The sequence below is a fragment of the Nycticebus coucang genome, chromosome 12 (assembly GCF_027406575.1).
Source record: "Nycticebus coucang isolate mNycCou1 chromosome 12, mNycCou1.pri, whole genome shotgun sequence".
NCBI classification, from domain to species: Eukaryota; Metazoa; Chordata; class Mammalia; order Primates; family Lorisidae; genus Nycticebus; species Nycticebus coucang.
Genome location: NC_069791.1, coordinates 4,194,025 through 4,218,346, shown reverse-complemented (window position 1 = coordinate 4,218,346; position 24,322 = coordinate 4,194,025). Strand labels below are relative to the sequence as shown.

Here is a 24,322-nt window from a genome sequence, read left to right as displayed (position 1 = left end):
AGCATAACTTTTTTTTTTTAGCATAACTGTACTAGCTCATTCGTTTGGGAGTATTTGTATGAATTTCTTTGCTTATTTTCAAGCCTTCTGTGGTCACTTCTCTGTAACTGATATTCAGTGGCCTCTAGAGGCAGTCACCTCTGAAGTTTTTTATTTTTACATATTTCATGAATAAGAACTCTTTGATTACTTCTCAGTTATAAGCACAGATGAGGAGAATCTAATTTAGCCTGGAAATGTGTTCAGAGAAAGTTTTTAATTCTCTCCTTTGTTTTTTTTTTTTTTTGAGACGGAGTCTCACTTTGTCACCCTTGGTAGAGTGCTGTGGTATCATATCTCACAGCAACCTCCAATTTGTGGGCTCAAGCCATCCTCCCTCAGCCTCCCAAGTAGCTGGGACTACAGGTGTGTGCCACCCACAACACTGGCTATTTTTTTTTTTTTTTAAGAGACAGGGTCTCGCTCTTGCTCAGGCTGGTTTTGAACTCCTAAGCTCAAGCAATCCACCCACCTTGGCCTCCCAGAATGCTGGGATTACAGGCGTGACCCTCGGCACCCAACCTATTTTTTATTTAATTTCTTAATTCTTGAGTTTTGCAGAAGGAGTAGAAGCTAGCTGACAGAAGTTGGGGGTGGGGGGGTGGCGGTCATTCCTGGCCGAAGAAATAATACTTGTTGCTTGTACAGGCAGTCCTGGGTTATGAATGAGGTAGGTTCTATAAGTTTGTTCTTAAGCTGAATTTGTATGTAAGTTGGAACAGGTGCATTTGCCTAATCCCTGTAATAGCCCCCATTTGTAAGTGCAAGTTGTACATGAGTGGGATGTTTGTAACTCAATAACTGCCTGTATTTCATGTAAAGTTTCATACTTAAAATTACAGGGAGTCCACTTTTTAAGGGGAGTAATACGATTAAATGCCTGTTTAGTAACATTGCCTTAATAGTATTGGCAGGAAAAATTAATTAGAAGGCATTGAGATTGAGGCAAAAAGAGCAAATTTTAAAAAGTTATAATTTCCTGTATTGAGGTGGTAGTAGGCATAGACATGAAGTTACTCTCATTGAGTTAGACTGCAGAGAAAGAAAGTATGGACTGGAAAGAGATGGGTTTTTTCTTTTTTTTTTGAGACAGACTCTTACTTTGTTGCCCTCGGTAATATGCTGTGCCATCACAGCTCACAGCAACCTCAAACTCTTGGGATCAGGTAATTTTCCTGCCTCAGCCTCCTGAGTAGCTGCGACTACAAGCTTCTGTCACAACACTCAGCTAGTTTTAGAGACAGGGTCTTGCTCTTGCTCAGACTGGTCTTGAACTTGTGAGCTTAGGCAGTCCACCCACCTCAGCCTCCCAGAGTGTTGGGATTACAGGTGTGAGCCACCGCACATGGCCTGAAAAGAGATTTAGCAGGTAAAGTTATCAAGGCATGGTGACTTTTTATATAATAGAGAGAGAGAAATAGGTGTTGCTTCCCCGGTTTCTGTCTAGGAAACCAGGTAGGTCAGTAAGGGAAGGAATACAGGAGGAGCGGGTGTTTGGGGGAAGTGAATAGACAGGAATGTGTTAAGTTTAAGATGTATGTGAGACATCCAAGTGGAACTGACCAGTAGGTGTTTGAAAGTGATAGGTTGACATTTCAGAGGGAGGTCTAGGATTTCAGATTTAGGAATGTCCATTTATACATGAAACCACAGGAGCACGTGAGATGGACCAGGAAGAGTGCACCTGTAGAGTGAGAACACAAGGGCCGGAGAAAGAGGTTTGGGGAACAACAGCGGCAAAGGAAAAGAGGCAGGTGGGCAGACTAGGGTTAAAGATACAAGAGCAAAGGGGAAAACTTACTAGAGCGAGATCCCTGAGAAAGCTGGGTTTTCAAGGGCACTGTGTGTGAATGGGATTTCAGTCTGATGAGGGACGCGGCATCTTCTGTTGGAAGGACAACAGAAGTGGATTTGGATGAGGGTCATGGGGGAGAGTTAGGAAGTCATGGGCAGTTTGTTCTGTAGCCTCTGTTTTCTTGGTAAGATAGGAAGCAAGCTTGTTGCTAGGTGTACTCAGTGACGAAAGAAGAGGAGGGTGGGAAGTTTGAGAAGAGCAGTGGGTCACTTAGGAGAAGTAGAGGAGAAATTGACTTGGGACTTGTAGGAGGCTTAAGAGTCTTAATAGGAAAAGTGGTTGAAACGATGGTGGATTGTGAGATCTAGGTTGGATTCCCAAAGAAGGAAAGCCAACTGTTTTGACTGATTGGAAGAAGTTGGCAGGGTTAAGACTGGGCAGCACCAATTTAATCAAAGAGCAGTGGGGTCTGAGAGTGAGAAGCTGGATGGGTAGGAGTTGGGAGAATAGTGGGCATGCTGGGTTGCAGATTGGGGTCCTGAAGTCCAGGAAGACTTTACTTTGGTAGAAGAGTAAAGGGAATGGAGTTGAGGTGGTCGGAACTGGGGTTTTGTGTGGATTTTCCCCTCTATTTTTAATGCTGTAGAATCAGTAAGGGCTTATATAAATCATCAGAAATTGCAAGTGGTGCCAGGCGTGGTGGCTCACGTCTAATCGCAGTGCTGTGGGAGGCTGAGGCAGGAGAATTGTTTGAGTTCAGGAATTCGAGACTTGTCTGAGGGAGAGTGAGACCCCGACTCATTAAAAAAATGAAAAACCCAACTGGGTACCAGGTGAGCATCTGTAATCCCAGGGGCTTCAGGGGCTGAGGCAGGGGGATGCCTACAGCCTGAGTCTGAGGTTGCAGTGAGTTATGACACCATTGCACTCTGCTCAGGGCATAGGGTGGGACTCTGTCTCAACAACAACAAAACCAAGGAAATAAAAAATTGCAAGTAGTCTCTCCAGACTATGTGCTGTAAGTTTTCTGTTGTTGCCTACTCAAGCTTGATAGAATTTGCTTGGCCAAGATTTTTGCCTTAAAATGCAGAGTTTCTCAGTATCCAGTGTTCTTCCACATTAACTGGCTGAGGGAGACATATGCTTTCTACTTACTATGACAGACTTTCCATTTAACCAGATTTTGGGGGGATTGTGGCTCAAGTAAGTCATTGGCTCTTTGTAGGGTTAAGACCTCAGCTTTAGGACATTCTGACAGCAGAGAACGCAGGCTGGGTAATCTTTACTTGCTTACTTGGAGGTGGCTTGGTTTAGTATTTTATAATGTACGGTCGTTATTTTTCTCTTGATGTTGTGTTCTTTCCCCTGCAAGCATACTAGAATACATCCTGGCATTATATATTAAAATCTTTGAACTGAAATAATATATTGATTGCCTTCTTGACACCTGTGCTTTGGTGACATAGAAGAAATAAAAGACATTGTGACTGAAACCAAAAAGGAAGATATACTTCAAAAATTGAATTATTTTCCTTTTTTATGTAAGTATAGTTTATATAACATAGTTTTTCAACCATGTTCTAAGTAGAGGGTTTTGCTGTTACTGTTATAATGTCATAGAACTTAGTGTAAGTATACAGCATAGCAGGAAATACAAAAATCAAAGAGAAATTGCCCTTGTTTTCATGAAGTTGACTCAAGGTTAAGTAAATAGCCTTTGCATTAGGCTGAGAACTTTATATCCATAGACTCTAATGCAACATGCCACATTAAATTCATTTTACAGATGAGGAAACTGGGTTAGAGAGGTTCACTAATTTGCATAGGGCTGGAAAGTTGGGGGACTAGGATGTGAGTCCATGGGGATCCATCCTCACCCTCTTCTCCTTACATCCTGTTGCATATGCCTTTAAAACATGCTCAACTTGTTTGTATTCTTGTTCCCGTTTGTTTACCACACTTTATTTTTTATTACTATTGGTCAGTCATTTCCTCCACATGGCAACTTTCATTTTGACTTTTATATTTTTATAACACATTTCTGTTTCTCCTCCGTTCCCTCACCTTACCTCCCTTCCCCTCCTCCTCCTCCCCCTCCCCCTTCCCTCTCCCCCCTTCTCCCAATCTTTACTTGTGCCCCAAGTTCTTTCTTCAGTCCTCTGACCTTTCTCCTAGCTCACCCTCTTGAAACTGTCATCCACGCCCATTGCCTCTGGCCTTAGTACCATGCTGATGATTCTGAAACCTCCACTCACTCTGCTCTCTTCACTGTATTTCCAGCTGTCCATTGAACACGTCTACCGTCGTACTTTTCACGTAGTTCAGATAGACCTTCTTGTAACTGGACTTAATCTTTTCCTCAGAACATCCTTTGTCCATCTCTGCTGTTTCGTTAGTGGTCTCTTGCGCTGCCCTGTTGTGCACTCTGGTCGCGCCTGGCTGTCTTCTCCCCCTCAGTGCTTTCTGTCCATCCTCACTTGCTCCTTCTAGCTCTGTGACTTCTAGCATACCTCTCCTTTATTTGTGTTTTCTGAGCTATCATCCTGCTTCCAGGTGTTATATTATGCCTGGCCTTATATGTGCATTAATGGCATACGTGACCCCAAACCATTCTGTACGTCACCAGCAAATTTATATACTTAAAATCACTCGGAAACCTTCAGTGACTGCTTTGCACTTACAGAACTCTTAAGCAGAGCATTTTGAACCCCGCTGACCTTCCCGCCCCTCCTGCCTGGCCTCTTCCTCACCTGCTTTATGCTCTAGCCTGAGTGCACTGCCAGCCAGTCTCCGAGGCCTCTTGTTGCTCCCACTTTCATGGTGGGCTTCTGAGCTGCTTTTGCTGGTTTATAATTGCCTCCCTCATCTTTTCTCTCTTTTTTAAATTAATTAATTTTATTTTTTGAGAGAGTCTCAAGCTGTCATCCTGGATAGAGTATCATGGTGTCACAGCTCACAGCAACTTCACACTCTCTCTTGCCTCAGCCTCCCAAGTAACTGGGACTACAGGCGCCCACCACAGTGCCCAGCTATTTTTTTTTTGTTGTTGTTGTTGTTGCAGTTGTCACTGTTGTTTAGCTGGCCCGGGCCAGGTTTGATCCCGCCAGCCTTGGTGTATGTGGCCAGCGCCCTAACCACTGAGCTATGGGTGCCACCTCTCTTTTCTTTTTAAAATAAAATGCTGCCTTTCATGGAATCCCACTTTCAATGCTGCCCATCCATTTGTTGCATGAAGGAGTCAACTTTAGAGACAGTTCTCTGATCTTCTTTCCTTGTCACTCACTCACTCACTCACTCACTCACTCGTGCTTGTTCATGAAACTGTGCCGAGTGCAAGCTGCACCTCCTGCCTTGGCTCGTCAGTCTAATGTGTTTCCTCTGCTTTCTTAAGGTGTAAAGTTATTTCCTTGTAAGTTAAACTGTAAGCTATAAAGTTATTTCCTTGTAACTCTTAAATATTTCTTTTCTGATAGAGTTTTTAAGTATTTTTTCTTTTTTACGTAACTCCTGTATTGGGTCTTATTAATTTTTCTATCCATTGTAAGGCAGAGCATTTGTGTGTGTATAGGAGGTGCTACTAACAACTGTGGAAGGTTAAGTTGTTAAGGAAAGGAAAAGGCATACCACCTGTCCAGTATAGACATACCTCCTGGATATTCTCAGCCATTTTCACATAATCTGCATTCCATTCTTTCATTTGCTACATTAAAGAAAATTTATTTTGTTTTCTAGAAGCCAGAAGCTCTGAATAGAATATCATGTAGGTATATATTTTTAGGAGCTTTTAGGGTTATAGAATAATAGGTTGTTACAGAAGAAAATTTTTTTGGTTTCGTTGTGGTGTAGGGAGTGTTCTACATCTGTTAAGTACTTCCAAGTATGGACTTGACTTAGGTCTGTTGATTTTACCTGACATCTAAAATCTCTGGTCTTTAGGCAGCGCTATACCTCCCTTTTGTCCCCTGAGTTCATTATTTTATCTAAGTTGCTGTTAGTTTGGATTTTGTATTTATTTTTTATTTTTTTGGAGACAGGGTCTTGCTCTGGCGCAGGCTGGGCTCACCCACCTCAGCCTCCCCAAGTGCTGGGATCACAGGCTGAGCCACCACGCCTGTCTTCACATTTCTTCTTTAGCTCTTGTTTTACGCTGTGTCCTGTGAATAATTAATTTTGACCTTTGATAAATTTGTTTAAATTTTGAGGCTTTATTCTCATAGAAGTTGTAAAAATATATATGTTTTAAAAAAGCAGAACAAGAACTTTTGTGAAGGGAAGCAGCATTGATTTTTTTTTAGTTTGTATGTAGTTCTTAGTAGTGGACGCTGGTTAATTACTTCCCTGCCATCCATTCCTGTTTGCTTCCTTCTACAGTGGCCACACTCTTCCCTCATTTTCACCTGTTCAGGTTCTCACTCCTGACACCAGGGGTACCTCAATTAGCTCAATCTACTTTAAACTCCCCCCACCCCCCCATCGCCACCTCTGTTCTTGCCTGAGCTACATAACTCTAGCAAGTGCTCCTGGGAAGGAAAAGCTTCCTCTTTATTCCTCATGAGCTGCGGAGAGAGACCCTTTCTTTCTTCCTAGATAGTGTCATGTGAAATGGTGAGGCGTGGGGTGGCCAAGATCGGAAGCAGCCTGAGGATGAACCTGCCCTGGGAACTGGGCGGAGCAGGACCATGGCAGAGGCAGCCCTGATGGCCTCGCGGCTCTGAATCCAACCTCCTCTGGAATGTTCAGTTAGTGAGATACTCAAGGCCTTCCCTCTCCCTCACCCTTCAAGTGAATTTGAATTGGTATATATGTATATATAAATATATGTACATTTATATACACACACACCAACAAGTCTTTCTGATGCTATTTAGACACACACACCAACAAGTCTTTCTGATACTATTTAAAACTTTTTGTCTGTTTCTTCAGAAAAATTTATTGTGTAGCTCCTGTCTGGCGGTGCTGTGAAAGGCATTGGTGATGCAGAGGGATGGCTGAGGGGCTCATGGCTAGAATGAAGAAACACAAATGTGTGGGGCGAGGTCCCGGTACAAGCCGTAGACTGTACTAAAGGTGGAAAGACATCGCGATATTTGTCATAGACAGAAATGGTGAGAGACTCTACTTCCATCACTGCTCCTGGGGCTAGAAGGGTGACAGAACGAAGGACCTGCACCTACATCTGTAGCTGCTTCATGGTGTTGGTGGATTAATTTCAGCAGAGCATTACCTGTCCCGTTAAGTTAGGGCTGATTCGGGTTTGTATTCCATTTGTTAATTTGTTGGCTTTCTGGTTTAAGAGCTATAGAGAGTATATTCCTGATTGTATTTACACATACATTTTAATTTTTCAGTGACTGAGTAGGTCCATGAGACTTTTTTCCCTTTTAAAAGACATCCTCTATTACTGTCCTCAAGTGTGAGAAACACTAGTCGCTGCAGGCCAAGAGCTGCTGCGGCATTGAGGCAGTGGGCAGAGGAGGGCAGGAGTGCAGGTGGAGATATCTCTGCCTTTAGGTTGATGATGAGAGTTTGAACTAAAGTGTGCAAGTGGAATCTGAGAAGAAAGAGAGTACAAGATATATGTGTGTGTGTATATATATATATATATATATATTGCTTTTTTTGAGGCAGAGTCTCACTTTGCCACTCTCAATAGAGTGCCATGGCGTCATAGCTCACAGCAACCTCAAATTCTTGGGCTCAAGTCATCCTTTTGCCTTGGCCTCCCGAGTAGTTGGGACTACAGGCGCCTGGCTATTTTTAGAGATGGGGTCTCGCTGTGGCTCAAGCTGGTCTCAAACTCAGGCAGTCCACCCACTTTGGCCTCCCAGAGTGCTAGGATTACAGGCATGAGCCATCACGCCCGGCCCAAGATATGTTAACTGAATGGACTTTGTGGCTGGTTGGATTTGAGATGGGAGAGGGAACCTGGATATCTGAGCAGTGACTGGATCAGTCACACTGCTGTGTAGAAACCCAGGGACTGTGGGGAGTGGAAACAGGCCTCTCCAGCTGCGGGGAGGTGGGACTTGGGGGAGACGATAACATCTGTTTTGAATGTCTTCAGAATATTATACCTTAATTAATTATTAACCTTAATTGTTTTGAACAACTTTTAAACATTTAGTTTAATGAATAAGCTATATGATTTAGGAGACAGGTCAAGAATAGGAATATGATTTCTGAGTTTTAGCATTTAGAAAGTATTCAAAACCATGGAATTGGCAGCACCTGTGGCTCAAAGGAGTAGGGCGCCGACCCCATATGCCAGAGGTGGCGGGTTCAAACTCAGCCCCCGCCAAAAACTGCAAAAAAAAAAAAAAAAACCACCATGGAATTATGGTTATCCTTCAGTATCTGCAGGGGAGTGGGTCTGGGATCCCTGTGGGGCACCAAGGTCTGTGCATGCTCATGTCCCTGATATGAAATGTAGTGTTTGCATATAACCTACACACATCTTCCCATGTGCTTTCAACCATCTCTAGATTATTTCTAATACCTAATACAATGTAAATGCTGTGTAAACTGTTGTTATACTATATTTCTTCTTCTTTTTTTTTAATTGTTGTGTTATTTTTTATTGTTCCCTTCCACCCTGAGTATTTTTGATCTGCACTGGCTGAATCTGCAGAGCGGAACCTGCTGATACAGGGAGGGTCACTGAGGAAGGGTTTACTGGGTGAGAAATGAGGCTGACAGTGTTTTAGGTAGTCTTGAAAGAGGAGTCAGCAAAGGGTATTGCGAAAAAGAGGAAATTATTTTCTGAGAAAGATTAATTTTCAAGAGTAAGAAGTGTTAAATACTGGGCAGCGCCTGTGGCTCAAGGAGTAGAGCGCCGGTCCCATATGCCGGAGGTGGTGGGTTCAAACCCAGCCCCGGCCAAAAACCAAAAAAAAAAAGAAGTGTTAAATACTGCAGTATGTTTAAGTCTTTGACTTTTTTTTGCTGTTGTTGAAACAGAGTCGCACTTAGTCGCTCTGGGTAGAGTACTGTGGCATCACAGCTCACAGCAACCTCAAACTCTTTGGCTTAAGTGATTCTCTTGCCTCAAGCCTCCCAAGTAGCTGGGACTACAGGTACCCGCCACAACGCCTGGCTATTTTTTTGTTGTAGTTTTCCTTGTTGTTTATTTTTATTTATTTATTTTGAGACTGAGTCTCACTGTGTTGCCTGCGGTAGAGTGCTATGGCGTCACAGCTCACAGCAACCGCCAACTCTTGGGCATAATCAAATTTCTTGCCTTAGCCTCTCAAGTAGCTGGGACCACATGTGCCCGCCAGAACGCCCAGCTATTTTTTGTTGCAGTTATCATTGTTGTTTTAGCAGATCCAGGCTGGGTTCAAATCCGCCAGCTCCAGTGTATGTGGCTAACACCCTAGCCGCTGAGCTACAGATGTACCCATGATTCAATTCTTACTCATCTTAGGAAGTCAGAACAGTGTCTGGCAGTTTTGAGATCCTTTACTGATTGATACCTGGCATGCTACAGGACAGATTTTGAAACTATAAAGGTTTTTGCCTTTGGACTCTTAAGATGAGGGGCAAAAAATTTTTCTAAAAGGGTATCAGTGGAATTCAGGAAGTCAGGACAAATTATACTATTTATGACGGTTCAGTTTAATCAATCTCTGTTGACACAGAAGCAAAACCACATATTGAAGTTAGACACACACAAAGTATATAGGTGCATAATGAGAAGAGCTGAAGTTAAACTTGAAAATGATGGTGGAAGACAGTTCAGTGACCACAGATTCATTTCTTCTATTTAATTTTTATATGGTGAATTTGCTGTGGTTTGTACATCTTTAAAGTACTATTCAGAATCTGACCACTTCCTCCACCTCAGTTACTACCATCTCCTGCTTGCTTTACTGGGGTAGTCTCCTGATTTTACTGTGTATGGGAGTCACCTGGAGAGTCTAAGATACCCGTGCCTCACTCTCACCAGCAGTCATTCAGATTTAATTGGGTTGCAATCTGGGCATTGGGATTTTTTTTAGACTTCTAGTCTTTCTAATACACACTGCCTCAAGTAAAAAAATCACATCTTTCCCTAAAGTAATTGATTTTGATTGTGTTTTTCTACTAGTAGCCATGTTAATTTAATTTGGAACATTTTCATTTCTTAAAGTTTTAGAAGTAAGTGTTTCTATTAACCTTTTTAGTTGTGAGCAATGAAAGCTGACTCTGGCTGATTTAAGCAGATATAAAATATGCCGGTGGGCTATTGAGTGGTTCTCGGAGTTGGTAGAAGGCTGAACAGGGGAGCTGAGCAGCTAGAAGCAGGGCGGTGCTCATGCCTGTGAGACCAGTGCTGTCTGCTGAGCAGCGGCGGGGTGCCGGCTGCACTGCTGCCCACTGGTCACTCCAGGCCCTGGTTCTGCCCCCACTGTTGCTGTGGCCAGGCTCCATGTTCACAGTCCCTGTGGGCGTCTCTGGGGCTGGGGGGTAAGTGGCGGCTGCCAGGGCATGCAGGAAGGCAGGTGTCTGGCATTTTCCGTTTCAGGAGTGGAAGGTAGGCTCTTGTACCAAAATTAATGAAGTTGGGAATTCTTCAAATATAAGCAAGGGTTTCACATGCGTGGAGGCAACAAAATGATGGAGGTCCACTCCCAGTGGTGCAGCTACGACGTCTCCGTTGTGCACGGATCTGTTGGTCATCAAAGAGCGCACAGTGCACTGGTGTTCTCTTATAATTAGTTTAACCCTCTAGGGCCTTCTGCCACTAGTTCCCTAGCAAGCAGCAAGAGGCAACAATAACTGAGCAGGGATGAGCAAATTAATAGGAAAGCTCAGACATATAACTTTTTATGAGTATATGTGTTATCTTTGAAGGTGTAGATACCAGTGTATGTATAAAATAGCCATGTTTCCAGAAAGTAAAAATGTTGTGAGTTTCTGTGATGGAAATAATACATCAATATTATATGTCAGTACTGTCCAATAAAAATATAATGTGCCATAAATAAAATTCATACATGTACTTTTGAATTAATTTAAAAGTAAAAAGAAACAGACATTTAATTCTAGTAATATTTTGTATTTAAACCAATATTTTCAAAATACTTTTTCAATATGTAATCACTATAAATATTTTGGATAGTCTACATTCTTTTTTTATACTAAATCTTCAGAACTTTGCTATTTTACTCTTAGAGCACAGATTACTTACTTTAGACTAGCTATACAAGGTCTGACAATTAAGTCCGTGAATTCATCGTAGAAAAAGTGCTATATACCTCAATGCTGAATATCACTGTAGTCTCTTTCAAAGTATTCCCCTGGGGAAGCTGTGTACTAGAGCCAGCCCCCTAGTCCATCCTTTAAAGCAATTTTGGAGCACGTTTTCTGGAATGGCCATCAGAGTTGTCGTTATATTACCCTTGATGTCCTGAATGCCATCAAAATGTCTTCCTTTTAATATTTTCTTTATCTTAGGTAATGAAAAAAGTCATTGGGGGCCAGATCAGGTGAGTAGAGAGGGTATTTCAATACAGTTATTTGTTTACTGGCTAAAAACTCCCTTACAGACAGTGCTGTGTGAGCTGGTGCACTGTCGCGATGCGAGAGCCACACCTTTCTTATGCCAAGATTTTCAGTTAAGATTTCCCTGATTCTCTGTTGATGTTTACTGGGTCTTCTGTGTTTCTCACAGTCAGCCAAAGACTTTTGACTCACGATTTGAGGAATGTTTGCAAAGTTTCCATCAGTTCTGCTCGTTACTCACAGTCGGCCAAAGATTTTTGACTCACAGTTTGATGAACGTTTGTGATGTTTCCATCAGTTCTGCTCGTTACTGGCCACTCTGGCCTCTCTTCATCTTTCTCTGGCTCAGAAAATTGTTTAATCCATTTGCACACTGCTGTTTTCTTCATGGCATTATCCCCATAAACTTGGACTATCATGTCCCTGATTTTACTTCCCCTCTTGCCAAGTTTAACAAGAAATTTAATGTTTGTTTGCTGTTCTAATTCAAGCTCCAATGTTCTCATGACAGCACACAAAAACACATGACAGTAATGACGGCCACTCAGCAAGACAGCACCACATACCAGCACGGACACAACTGCGAGGCACTGGGGTACCAAGGGTACAGTGCTGTCATCCTAAGCACATGGTAGCAAGTTTGCAAACTTAATTGTCAGACTGTGTATGACAAGTCACATGTAGCCGGTGGCTACTGTTCTGTGGCCTTCTGCAGAATGCTGTATGACTTGCAGGTGTTGCAGCTAACCATACTGTGGTGAAGTATTTTAGGCACATTATGAAAGCTTAACTGTTTAAAGATAAACTGAAAAGTAATAAAAATTGGTTGGTTATTCATTCTCAAAAAAGTAACCAGTTCTTTTTATCCTAAACAGTAGTTTTATTTGATTTTGCAGTGGTTTGCAATTTTTTTTTCTAATGGGTGGAGGGAGGTGTGAAATAATTAGCCGAAGAGGAGCCTTATCATTTTCATTAGGTTTTTGTTTTATTATTTTTATTTTGTGAACATTTAAATTGTAGGGAATGGAGATATTCCGTGTCTGCCTGGCAGAGGAGGCAGTGTGCTGTGGTGCTGAGTCTACATGTAGATAATCAGATTAATGGTATTTTTATCACATTCAGTGTCCTCGTCACTGATGGGCTCAGTATCTGATGTTTTGAAAACTAAAAAAGGTGATAGTGACCGACTCTCTGTGTGCTTATCCATTAAATGTAACTTCTTTTCCCTGGATAATTCATGTTGATAATAATTTTTATGCTCTAATTATTTTTATTCTTACAGGCTGCTGAATCAGGAATAATAAAAGTTAAAACAATAGCTGCACGAAACACCGAAATTTTGGCAGGTAATTTTTTACATTAAAAATTTAACAATTAACAAAAATTTGACTAATAGCAAAAAGATCTTATAAAAAGGAAGCCATCAGTCTCCTGTACTGTCTCTTCCTCATGCCCTAACCCGCAATGTTCATGGTACAGAACAGGTAAAAGCCCGGACTCGTGAACTGACTCTGTTTCCCCAAGATGAATGCGGTAAAATCTCTGAATTCAGAAAGTTTAGACTACTGACTCCTGAAAGGCAGTCATTTCTTTCTTGCTCGTCTTTGCATTCTCCCTCACCTCTTGCTGACCACCTGAGATACACCTTCCCCCGAAAGGCATTCAGTTACTACTTGTTGATTGAATTCAATGAAAGATCAGTTCTCAGTTCACCTTCCCAGACCTGTCTTGTCTTTAGTGGAATATAAACAGTTCATCATGTAGTTTTGTATAATTTGTTGTGCTGTCAGTTTTGAGTCCTGGGAACAAGGTTGTATGTTCGTGAGGAGAGAATGGGAGTGGAGTGGGGAGAAGCGAACAGAAGGGCTTCTTACCTTCTCTTGATTAAACTTAGATTTCCAGAGTTTTCTCCTTGGCGCCCTCTCTCTCTTCAGTCTCCTCCTCTCTTTGGTGGCTTCTATTCTTGCCTCTACAATAAAAATGGAAAAGAGGGAAACTGGCTTTTTTCTTTTTGAGAAGCTGATGTACGTGAGGCACTTATGCCAGTATTTTACATAAGACAACCTTGTGGGGAAATATGGCTGTTATCTCATCTATAATAGAGCAAGTGGAGGTGCAGAGTTTAAGTTACCTGTTCAAGGTCATACGATAAGTGTTGGAACCAAATTCAAGTTCAGGAGTGCTGGGAGCCCTGCCCTCCTGCAGAGTGCCGCGTGGTGTGGTGGGTTCCAGAGCAGCTGCCCCTCCCAGTGTTTCACCCGCAGCCGGCACTTGATTGCTCTTCAGTCTGCACTTCCAGTTCAGTAGTGAATGTGGAGTGCAGATACTAACTCTCTAACTCCCATAAACCTTACATTTTTTGAAAAGGGTATCAGTAAATTTCAAAATTTCATTACAAAATGAAATGAAGGTTTTGGGGGGAATTTGTGGGGCAAGAGTGGATTTCTGAATTTGCCCTTAGAGTTAACTCTCCTAAGTTGCATCTTTTTCTCACAGCTTCCTCCCTGATTTTGAACAGTCTATCAAAATACCAAATAGTTTTATAATATTATTGACAGATGTGCATAATGTGTGTACATATTATATGAGAAGGGGTGTAGTGAACGTGGTGGGTAAAGCAAAGGTGTCTGTGGTTGGACTGGGAGGGTGGGCAGGCAGGTTTTAATGGGAGATACGTGTTGCTGGATTAGCTATTGTGGAGAAATTGGTGTTTAAAGGTAAATTATGACCTGGATATTTCTGTGTTGGAGACTTGTCCTAGGCCAACTATATTAGAGTATCACTGTGGACATTTACCTCTGCTAATGTTATTGCTGGTAACATGGTAAGTCCCTAATTATTCTCCCCTAATAGAAATTTTCACTGGTACTATAGTTGGTAGAAGATTAAAAAAATAATAAAAAGATTGATTTCTTCAGAGGATCACCATCTATTCCAGTGTTTTATACTGGAATACATTTTCCAGGTAAAATGGCTAATTATTTAATCTTAGGGATGAATAATAGAAATTTGGCTCTGTATGAGTTTCATATATATAGATAGGCTATTAATTTCAATTCAGTTAGCTTTATTCACGTAATGTTAAAGCAGATCTTTGTACATACAGCTGTAATCTTCAAAGTCTCCAGAGCCATGTACTTGAGGAGGTATATCAGCTCTTAAACTTCATCCTAATACTTTTTACCAAGTGTTTATACCAATTAATGCCTAAAAATTGTAGATTTATAGACACTGTCATCTTGAGAATCTAAGCCTCTTAAAATGAAGATGGTCAGTATACAGTTTCGAAACCACATTGGTAGTGTACTTTTATTTAATACTGAGAAAAAATTTTGGTTGATTTTGTTGTTGTTGTTGTTGTTTCCTGACATGTATTTACTGGAGACTGGAGGAGTTTCTAGGACACTACTTATGTGCTGTAAGGAATATCAAAGACATCAAACAACTGAGGGGTCTCAAATGAGATGGGACAATGAATTCTCATATGTCTTTGTATATGCAGAAAATATAAAGCGTTGCTGTAAAAATCAAAGCCCTTAGTTAGGATCAACTAGTCAAGTTAATGGTAATTAGCACACATTTCTAGATTTCTTAGGTTTATTTCCTGAGGGAAGATTATTTATATTGCAGAATAAATCTTCGCTTTACACCTCCCCTTCTTGTAAGCATCCTCCTTTAATGTTTATTTTTCTTTGTTTTCATTGCTGTCATGAGTGCTGACATCACTGGGAAGGCTATGCCAGGTAATGTCAGCATTGGTCCAGATGTACAGATCATCATTATCTCAAAATTCCCTTTTTCTTTAAAGATAAAACTTCTCAAGTGAGAGCAGCAACACGAAGCTTCTCATTTACAAGACTGCATGCCTTAATCTTACATTTGACTATTATATATTACAAATTGTGTTTATTATCCTACCATACAATATATTAGAAATTGAGAAGGCATGTATTATATAAAAATTATGTAATTTGATTTTTGAATATGTATTTGTAACAAGGCAATGAAGTTGTGATCTTTTAAAACTGTGTTTTATTCCTACCCCAAACCATAATGGTTGGCTCTCCTATAGCTGCTTTCAGCTCCTGTCGGTATACATACAGAATTTTTAATAATCACCACATATGGTTCGTGTTCATATTTTCTTACATGTTTTTCTCTCATCTTTCTCACATTGACACAGTCTGATAACTAAAAGTTCTCGTTAACTTTCATCATAACAGTACTTGGCCCATTTGCTCTTATCTTGTCTAACTAAAAGTTCTCTAACTTGGCCAGGCCCGATGGCTCACGCCTTTAATCCCAGTACTCTGGGAGGCTGAGGCAGGTGGATTGCCTCAGCTCACTGGTTTGAGACCAGCTTGAGCCAGAGAGACCTTGTTTCTAAAAATAGCCAGGCGTTGTGGTGGTTGCCCATAGTCCCAACTACTTGGGAGGCTGAGGATCACTTGAGCCCAAGAGTCTGAGGTTGCTGTGAGCTGTGATGCCATGGTACTCTACAGAGGGTGACAAAGTGAGACTGTGTCTCAAAAGAAAAAATAAATAAATAAATAAAAAATAAAAGTTCTCAAACTCAAGTAGCAATAAATAAATATACTTTGGAATTTTTTTCTGACATTAAAAAGGTAATTTATCTGTTTATTTAATATATTTTGTCTTGTCAGTACATGTACTTGTGATATTGTACAAATGTCTATAGAATAGATCCTGCAGTATTTCTTAATAAATAAATAATTCTGTAAGAGTCAGTAGGGAGATACAAAGATGGGTAATGCAGTTCACCTTCAGTCTTTATGGAAACACGGGAAAAGTGCACAACAGGTATGTTCATGCCATTCATTCTGTTTAGCTTATCCGCTCCTTCCTTTATGCTTTCCCAAGTCTTTTACCAGAAAATTTCCTTTCCAGATGACATACTCTTTGAGGTCAGGCTCAGGGTCAGCGTCTTCTTCCTGTGTTGCTGGTATTTAGCACACGGCGTGGGAAGAAGTGCGCACTCCTTAACTGCAGGCTGATGAACAACTCACATCAAGGTGCAGCTGAATCTCTTAGCGCTGCCTCCATTGTTTTTCTGCCTTTAGTTTTACATGTTGTAATTGTTTGAGCGTGCGAGTTTTGTCACCTTTAGTTCATGTCAATCATGTAACAGAATAACGAAGGAGACAGACTCTAAATGATTCTAATACTGTGTGGTGAATGCCGAGATGGAAGCACAGAGAGGGTTGTTATGGGAACATAGGGAGGCTCTTATCCCAGCCTGGGAATCTGAAGCCTGAAGAGGTGTCAGCTAGGTAGATAAAGGATAGAGGGCAACTTAGGGTTTGTGTGTACAGCTCGACGTATCTGCAAGTACTGCCTGAGCATAAAGCATGCAGGGGACGGGGTGTCAGGAGATCAGAGGAACGTCACCTGCTGTGCTGAGCAGCACCATGGGAAAGGTTTGAATCAGGGAAGTGACACATTCACATTTATATTTTTAAGTAAATTTACTCTGACAGCAGAGGGTAGTATATATTTCTCCATACTGTCACTGAGGCAGAGATCTGTTGAAATACTATTTCTGTAATCCAGGCTGGAAGACAACAGGAGCTGTAAACAATGCTGTGTTCATAAGTTGGCCTGCTGGGCAGAGAGATTACACATACATAATTTGTCTACAGTATACTCTGCTTTTATTTTTCCCTTGGATTTTTTTCTTTTGTGAATTTGAATTTATATCCTTTTATATCCTACGATTCATATCTTTTATTATATCATGAGTATTTTTCTTTAATGCTATCTTTTAAAATGTACATCTTTGATGTTTCAGCAAGTGGATTGTGATTTATTTAACCATTTCTTTATCTTAGGTGTGTTTTGGCTTTAGATTTATTTCTTTATGATATATTTCTAGAAGTGAGATTACAAATTTGAAGAGTATGAATATGTTTAAAGTTGTTGGAATGTGTTGCCACATTGCTTTCCGAAAAGGTAAAAGTTTAGACCTTTACTAACAATATATAAATGTATTTTTATAACATTCTTGCCAGAATTAGTATTTTAAAAAATCTTTCTGGTAATTGAGCAGGCAGATGACTTCTCATTTTAACTTTTTTTTTTTGTTGAACATTTTTCTCCATGTTGTTTCTTTTTTCATTTTACATTTGAGTTTTTGTGTTTTCCTTATCAAATTGCTTGAGCTATTTATGTAGCAAAAATACTGACTTCTTATCATGTTATATTTTCCCCATATTAATTTCACTGTCTAGATACTTTTTATTTTTATACTAAGTTTTCTGATTTTTTTTGTAGGTCAACACTTAGGATGCCCTTCTCTTTCTACAGAGTTGATAGTCATTTTTATTCTGTGGTTGGGTTTTTTTTCCCTTAACTAGTAATATGTAGGGTGGTATGAGGATTTAATTTTTTTTTCCTTTTGCAAAATTACTAACCAGTTGAACCAACTTCTGTTTTCAGATAGTTCTTCTCTTTCCTATGATGTGCCTTTTTTTTTTTTTTTCCCCGTAGAGACAGAGTCTCACTGTACTGCCCTTGGGTAGAGTGCCGTGGCCTCACACAGCTCACAGCAACCTCTAACTCTTGGGCTTACGCGATTCTCTTGCCTCAGCCTCTCGAGCAGCTGAGACTACAGGCGCCCGCCACAACGCCCGGCTATTTTTTGGTTGCAGTTTGGCCGGGGCTGGGTTTGAACCCGCCACCCTCGGCACCTGGGACCGGCGCCCTACTCACTGAGCCTGTCACAGGCGCCACCCATCATGTGCCTTTGATATGGAATTGCCTGTGATTTGTCCTAATTTTTTAATTATTTAAATATATTTTCAGACCTTTCAAACACACTAAAATTATTTTAATGTTGTTAGGTCTATCAGTCTTTTCCAGACTAGATTTTTAGTATTTTGAGAATACAAAAAATGTCTAAGTCACATTTTATTTTTTTCACAAGAATTGAAATTTATTACTTAATCGATGTTTACATTTATCACAGTAAAACTTTTAATGTGATGCATAGTGGGGTATCCTAGTTTAATTCTTTTTTTTCAGGATAAAAACTATAATAATGCAGTGAAACTGCTCACAGCGGGGATCTCCCTAGGATATGGGGGCCTGGATCTCTTGCAGGTGTGTGAAGTGCGTCTTTTGGTCTCATGGTTGTATGTTCTGGAAATACAGTATTGATTGACATACAGGGTTACTCTGTTAGTTATGTTTATTAAGGGATGTAGGTGGAAAATAAATTTTTTTCTTCCTCTCCAAAACCTATTTTTATATATTTTATGGAAATTGAAGTCGTTTTGATGAAAAAGAATCTTACTTTTTGTTTTGTTTTTTTTCTGGAATGACAGAGAAAATGGTTAAAGCAAGATGTCCTTGTATGGCTGTACAGCCTTTTCCTCAATGTGACTTCTTAGATCTAAAACCATAGGAAGGAATTAAATAAAGCTGTACTTCATTAACATATCATTAAAATTATTGTAGAGAGAGGATATGTCTCAACTGGAAGAGCTAGATTAGTTTCTGCTTTGTAGGACCTTTTTCACTTTTGAAAGAAAAGTAAGTCAGTAACTTTTTTCTTAGTTGTGATTTAGATATGTTGGATATATCTTTGTTTTTCAAACTATACTTCAAAAGACTTAGAATAAATAGATTTGTTGATCATCTTGTATTCTGAATAACATAAAAACTTCCTTTTTTAACCATGATATTTTCATATCAATTAGGAGGATACAAAGGTGGGAAGAGGTGAGAGAGAGGTGTTTGATTTCTTTGAGTTATAGTAAAATAAAACTTATAAAATTATTTTTATTTCCTACCTATGTTTCCCTCTGCTTGATGGGCGTTGCTGTAACTGGTGTGTACAGCACTTCACTATGACTCGCCGTATTTTCTTGATACGCTTTTTCACTTTCTAACACCCCCACATTGGTGCGCCTCTTGCAGTTGGTGGCATTGCAGAATCTCTGTGAGCAGGTGGTGGTGTGGTTTTCTTTGTAGTGTGTGCACGAACTCGTTTACAGTTCTCCGTGTTGCTGTCACATCAGTTCAGCTGCATGCATTGTTGATATCATATATGTTGAGTTTAATTGCTATTTAAAATGTCTTTCTAGTTGTCCAAACTTTCTGTTAACATCTTATGGTTTGATCAAACAAGCACCAGCCTCAAAGCATGCGGAATGGGTGTCATTGGCTTGGCTTAGAAAATCTCAGAGATAGTAGTGAAATACTCCTCCAAGAAGGGAGGCAGCCCAGAGCTCTTGATGGCCAGAGGATGAAGTTGTGAAGAGAATTTCTAAGTGACTAGAAAGCATTGTGTCATAGTTTAACTGGTATGTCTTAAAATCATTAGCATCTTGGACTCTATAACTACGTTTTTTGTTGGTGTTTTATGAAGACAAGTTCCATTTTCTTAATTTTTCTGAAAATTTCAGGCAGATAACTTAGTGAAGAGCATTGGGTCCCCTTAATTTACATTATTATCAGGCTGCTGTTGGCCGTAAAGAGTGGCAGCGTAGTGTTGTGGGAAGAATAGTGAACCAGGAGTAGACGATACATGGTTTTTACAAATTCTGGCTTTCCTACCTACTTGCTGCATCTCTTGGGCCAAATCATGCCCTATATACTCTGTAAGATTGTGATTCCAAGTTAGAAAGACATGCTGACGTCATAGATGTTATAAATGTGACTTGTTACTCTTGCAAGCTTGTGTTATCATTTGCCTCAGTAATATTTAGTAGTGAGCAGTGTTAAGCAGAGATGGGGTAGTCTCATCCATCCTGACAGCGGGATGGAATATGGCAGGGTGGTTAGTCACTTTGTTAATGCTTTATACTGAGCTTTACAGCTGTCTTTTAATCATTCATATGAATGTTTCGAGATGTTGTTAAGGAAAATTTGTGTCTCCAGGTTTGAATCAAAACTTTTGTGTATAGAAAAGCGAGGGAATTAGGAGAGGGAGCCCATTTGGAACTTGGCTTTGCAAGTCATAGTTGCTGTTTTAGCTGTGCCAAATAAATCAGTGATTCATGCAGGCATACTGAGGGGCTTTGCAGAGCACACTGTGTGAAACTGTAGTCTTAATTTAACATCCCAAAAGACAGCTTTGGGAAGAGAAAGGTGAGAATTTGAATGATTAAAATTAATGTTATTGCTTTTAATAGTGATTATGGATGACTTTCAATACTTTTAAAAAACATTTTAAAACTTAAATGTATGTGTCTATTACATGTCTTGCCTCAAAAAATAAATAGTGGAGTTAGTGACTTTGGAAACAGATATCACTTACAAGTTCATGTTCTCTTAATTTGGAATTCCATGTTATTTATTCAGATTCCCAAAGGATGACAAACCTGTCTTACTCATGTTTGTGTCATCTTTCAGTAAATATGTGTTGATTTAATTTAATGTTGTAAGTTCAATTATGTATAGTTTGTGCATTTTCTATTGTTTTACATTTTAGTTGGCACTTCGAACTTTTGAGCGAGTCAACTAGGTGGGAGTTAAAGTCTGGAATTGTGGCATGTGCACCCTGTTAAAGTCTGGAATTGTGGCATACGTACCCGTTAAAGTTCTGTTTCAGTCATAACAGATGTTATGTTAATGTCAAATAACATTAATTGTTTTTAGTGAGATGTGTCTTGTTTCTTGGAGAAGAAATTAGGACTGTGGAAATATAATGTAATAATTATATATAATGCACATAATAAAATTCTAGGGAGTTTCTAAATATTTATTTACACATGTGATGGCAGTGTTGGGTATACTATTAAGGCTCTGCTCTAGACTATGAATATTTATTTATGTTTTCCCTCCTGTTCTGTATGAAGAAACAGAGTTCTTCTCTGAGGTGGGACAGAACTCAGATTCCATATCCTGAAGAGTTTGTAACCGAGGATGGAGGAGAACCAAAGGACGGAGTGTTAGGAGAAGGGTGTGGGAAAGCTTAGTAGTTCAGGCTATAGGCAGATACAGAGTCTGCAGTATTTATCTGACATCTGGTGTTTATTTTAATGTTTATTTTACATAAAGTGGTTTTATTAAGAGTGTCACTACTAAAAACCTAAAGATTATCACTACTGATTGTAATTATGTAAAGGAAAGTATTCCTAACTATAAATTATATTTAATACTCTTTTTTGTATGTGTTCTAAATAAAGCATTGAAAGAGAACAGCTCGGAGGTTGTACAGCCTTTTCTCATGGGTTGTGGGACCAAAGAACCGAAGATCACTCAGCTGTGCTTGGCTGCTATTCAGAGACTCATGTCACATGAAGTCGTGTCCGAGGTAATAACGGAGGTTTTATCTGAACTGCTCCTAAGAGTCGAATTAGGAGTTTTAAGGGGCAAATGTAACAAACATGATACTTAATATAAAACAATTTTATGAATAGCAGTGTGCTTGGAGAAAACTGCTTAATTTAAAAAATATTGCTAAATTGTCTTCTCAGTAAACACTCACAAATAAAAATAAAGATGAAGTACATTCTGTCAAGTCATTTGTAACCTGAGAAGTTACAGTTTGATAATATAGGTGACAATTTTGAGAATCAAGCAAATTTTCTATGTCACCAAATAGTTACTTAATTTAATTCATACAGTTTTTTTTGTAAAGTAGGAGAGAAAACCCTGATTATTTCCTGGATTATCCGAAGTGATAATTTGTTGTTCATTAACTTGTGTATTTTTTTCCTAACCTGATGATGGTAAAACAAAAACTATTTCATAACTATGAATTTGTATCTTGCTCTCAAATTTGATGGTGGTATCTTAATTTTGTACTCTGAAGGATAGACACGGTACATTCATTTGCCCTTAATATAGTTTCCTAAACAATATTAGATAAATTAAATGTACAAATGTGTTGTTAATTTGAGTTGTATTTTGTTTTTTCTGTAACATACTGTAAAATGTAGATGAAGTAATACATACGTATAAGAAACAGCAGACTCACAGTTGATTTATGTCCGAGGTCTGACAATTAAGTTGTGGAGCTCATCCTAGAAAACAGTGCTGCCCACCTCCTTGCTGAGTACCAACTCAGCACCTTAGAATTGCCCCCTTGGGAGGCTGTGCACTGATGCTGGGGTCTAGTCCACCCTTCAAAGCAATTTTGGAACCTTTTTTCTGGAATGGCCATCAAGAGCTATGGTTGTATTACCCTTGATGTCCTGAATGTCACCAAATATTTTCCTTTCACTATTTCCTCTACCTTTGGGTAAGGAAAAAAAAAAGTCATTTGGGGGCCAGAAGAAGTGAGTAAGGAGGGTGTTCCAATATAGTTATTTGTTTACTGGCTAAAAATTTCTTCATAGACAGTGCCATGTGAGCTGGTGCATGATGCAAGAGCCATGAGTTGTTGGCCAAGAGTTTTGGTTAAGATTTTTCCTAACTGTTCTTCTATCAGTGTTGACTTGGTCTGCTACCCTCCTCACAGTCAGCTGATGATTTTGACACGTAGTTTGATGGATTTTTGCATTGTTTTCATTAGTTGTGCTCATTACTGGGCACCCTGACTTGGTCTTCATCAGTGCTGCTTTTCCTCTGGCCTCAGAAAAATGTTTAATCTATTTATACACTGCTGTTTTCTTCATGGCATCATCCTCATAAACTTAGACTAACATGTCCCTGATTTCAGTTCCACTCTTGCCAAGTTTAATGAGAAATTTAATGTTTGTTTGTTATTCTAATTCAAGCTCCAGCATTCTTGCAATGGCACACAAAAACTTGCAACAACAATAATGAATAGCACTTAGCAAGACGCCACCGCATGTCATCACAAACACAGCTGTTGGACACTGACATACCAAGGTTATGAGACCTTACCAAGTCGTTTGTAAGTGCATGTTGGCAAGTTTGTGAAGTTAATTGTCAGACCTCATGTGTCCATATTATTTATGTCCAAACCAAATAGATTCATATTATCATGGAAATGAACTTTGATTTTGACTGGGTATTTCAGACTTGCATGTTGCCATTTGCTTATATTTAACTAGGATATTATATTGTAAAGAAATTTACTTTTTTGAGGAGAAACTTAGTTGATTAATAAGTCCCAAGTTAGTTCAGAGATGTGTTTGAATATATAGGTCTAAAAGTGCCCTTTTTGTTATTATGACCATGAAATCCTCTCTAAGTGAGGAAAGGTTTGTATATCATTTCTTATTTGGGGACATAAATGCCTATATTTTATTGTTGGTCATAATTAAAATAATTATTTTACAGACTGCAGCTGGAAATATAATTAACATGCTTTGGCAGCTAATGGAAAATAGTCTTGAAGAACTTAAGTTACTTCAAACAGTTCTTGTTCTTTTAACAACCAATACAGTAGTTCACGACGAGGCACTTTCTAAGGTAGGAACCTATTTGCCAGAATTCATAAATGTTTGGAGGCAGTATTTGAGTAAGCTGACTGAGGCGTCAAAGCCTGATGCAGTTTGAACTTCCCTGTGGCTGTTGTGATGATTGACATTGCATGTTACTAGCCATCGCCACTTTGTTTTCTCTAGGTTAGGAGAAAGTCAGAGTATAGTACTTAAGAAAAGCCCCTTGGGTACTAGTAACAGATTTAGTTATGAATAGGAAATAGGTAACAGTAAAAGTAGCAGAAGAATAGGAGCAGGGAAAGGTGGAGTAAGGGAAGATGTGAGTGTTGTCTTGGTATTTTAGATTCCTGTGGTAGCTCTCCCTACCCCCCATTAAAAATAATTTCACACGTGTATGATATTAAACCAGCTACTTGTAATTTGTCTCCTAAGTGGCTAAAATTGAGCACATATCCTTTCAGCATTCATACTGGGGAAAGTCCATGTATGGTAGCTATTAATATTTCCCATTTCTTCCTGTTCCCCACCCTCTCTGGAGCATACAACCATTGTCATATGGTATTATTTCACTTTTTAAGAAGTGTTTTTATTATGGAATATTCCTAAAGAACAGAAAGTACAGAGGAATATAAGAATAGCCTTAGGTTAACAATTTATTATCTAAGGAACTTTCTGAGCTGTC

At 39.5% G+C, this 24,322-nt stretch overlaps 1 protein-coding gene across 5 annotated transcripts in view; it reads left to right on the top strand.

Moving 5' to 3' along the window:
• The window catches only part of MON2 (MON2 homolog, regulator of endosome-to-Golgi trafficking), a 111,258-nt gene that overhangs the window by 2,902 nt on the left and 84,034 nt on the right, over positions 1-24,322 (top strand). For 2 of the 5 annotated variants that reach the window (XM_053555230.1, XM_053555231.1), the window contains exons 2-4: positions 12,603-12,666; positions 21,472-21,599; positions 23,537-23,668. In XM_053555230.1, the coding sequence (XP_053411205.1) occupies positions 12,603-12,666; positions 21,472-21,599; positions 23,537-23,668 (324 nt within the window). Of the gene's footprint in view, positions 1-12,602; positions 12,667-18,323; positions 18,440-21,471; positions 21,600-22,928; positions 23,148-23,536; positions 23,669-24,322 lie in introns of those variants that run through there. The other 3 variants (XM_053555232.1, XM_053555233.1, XM_053555234.1) reach the window with 3 other exon arrangements.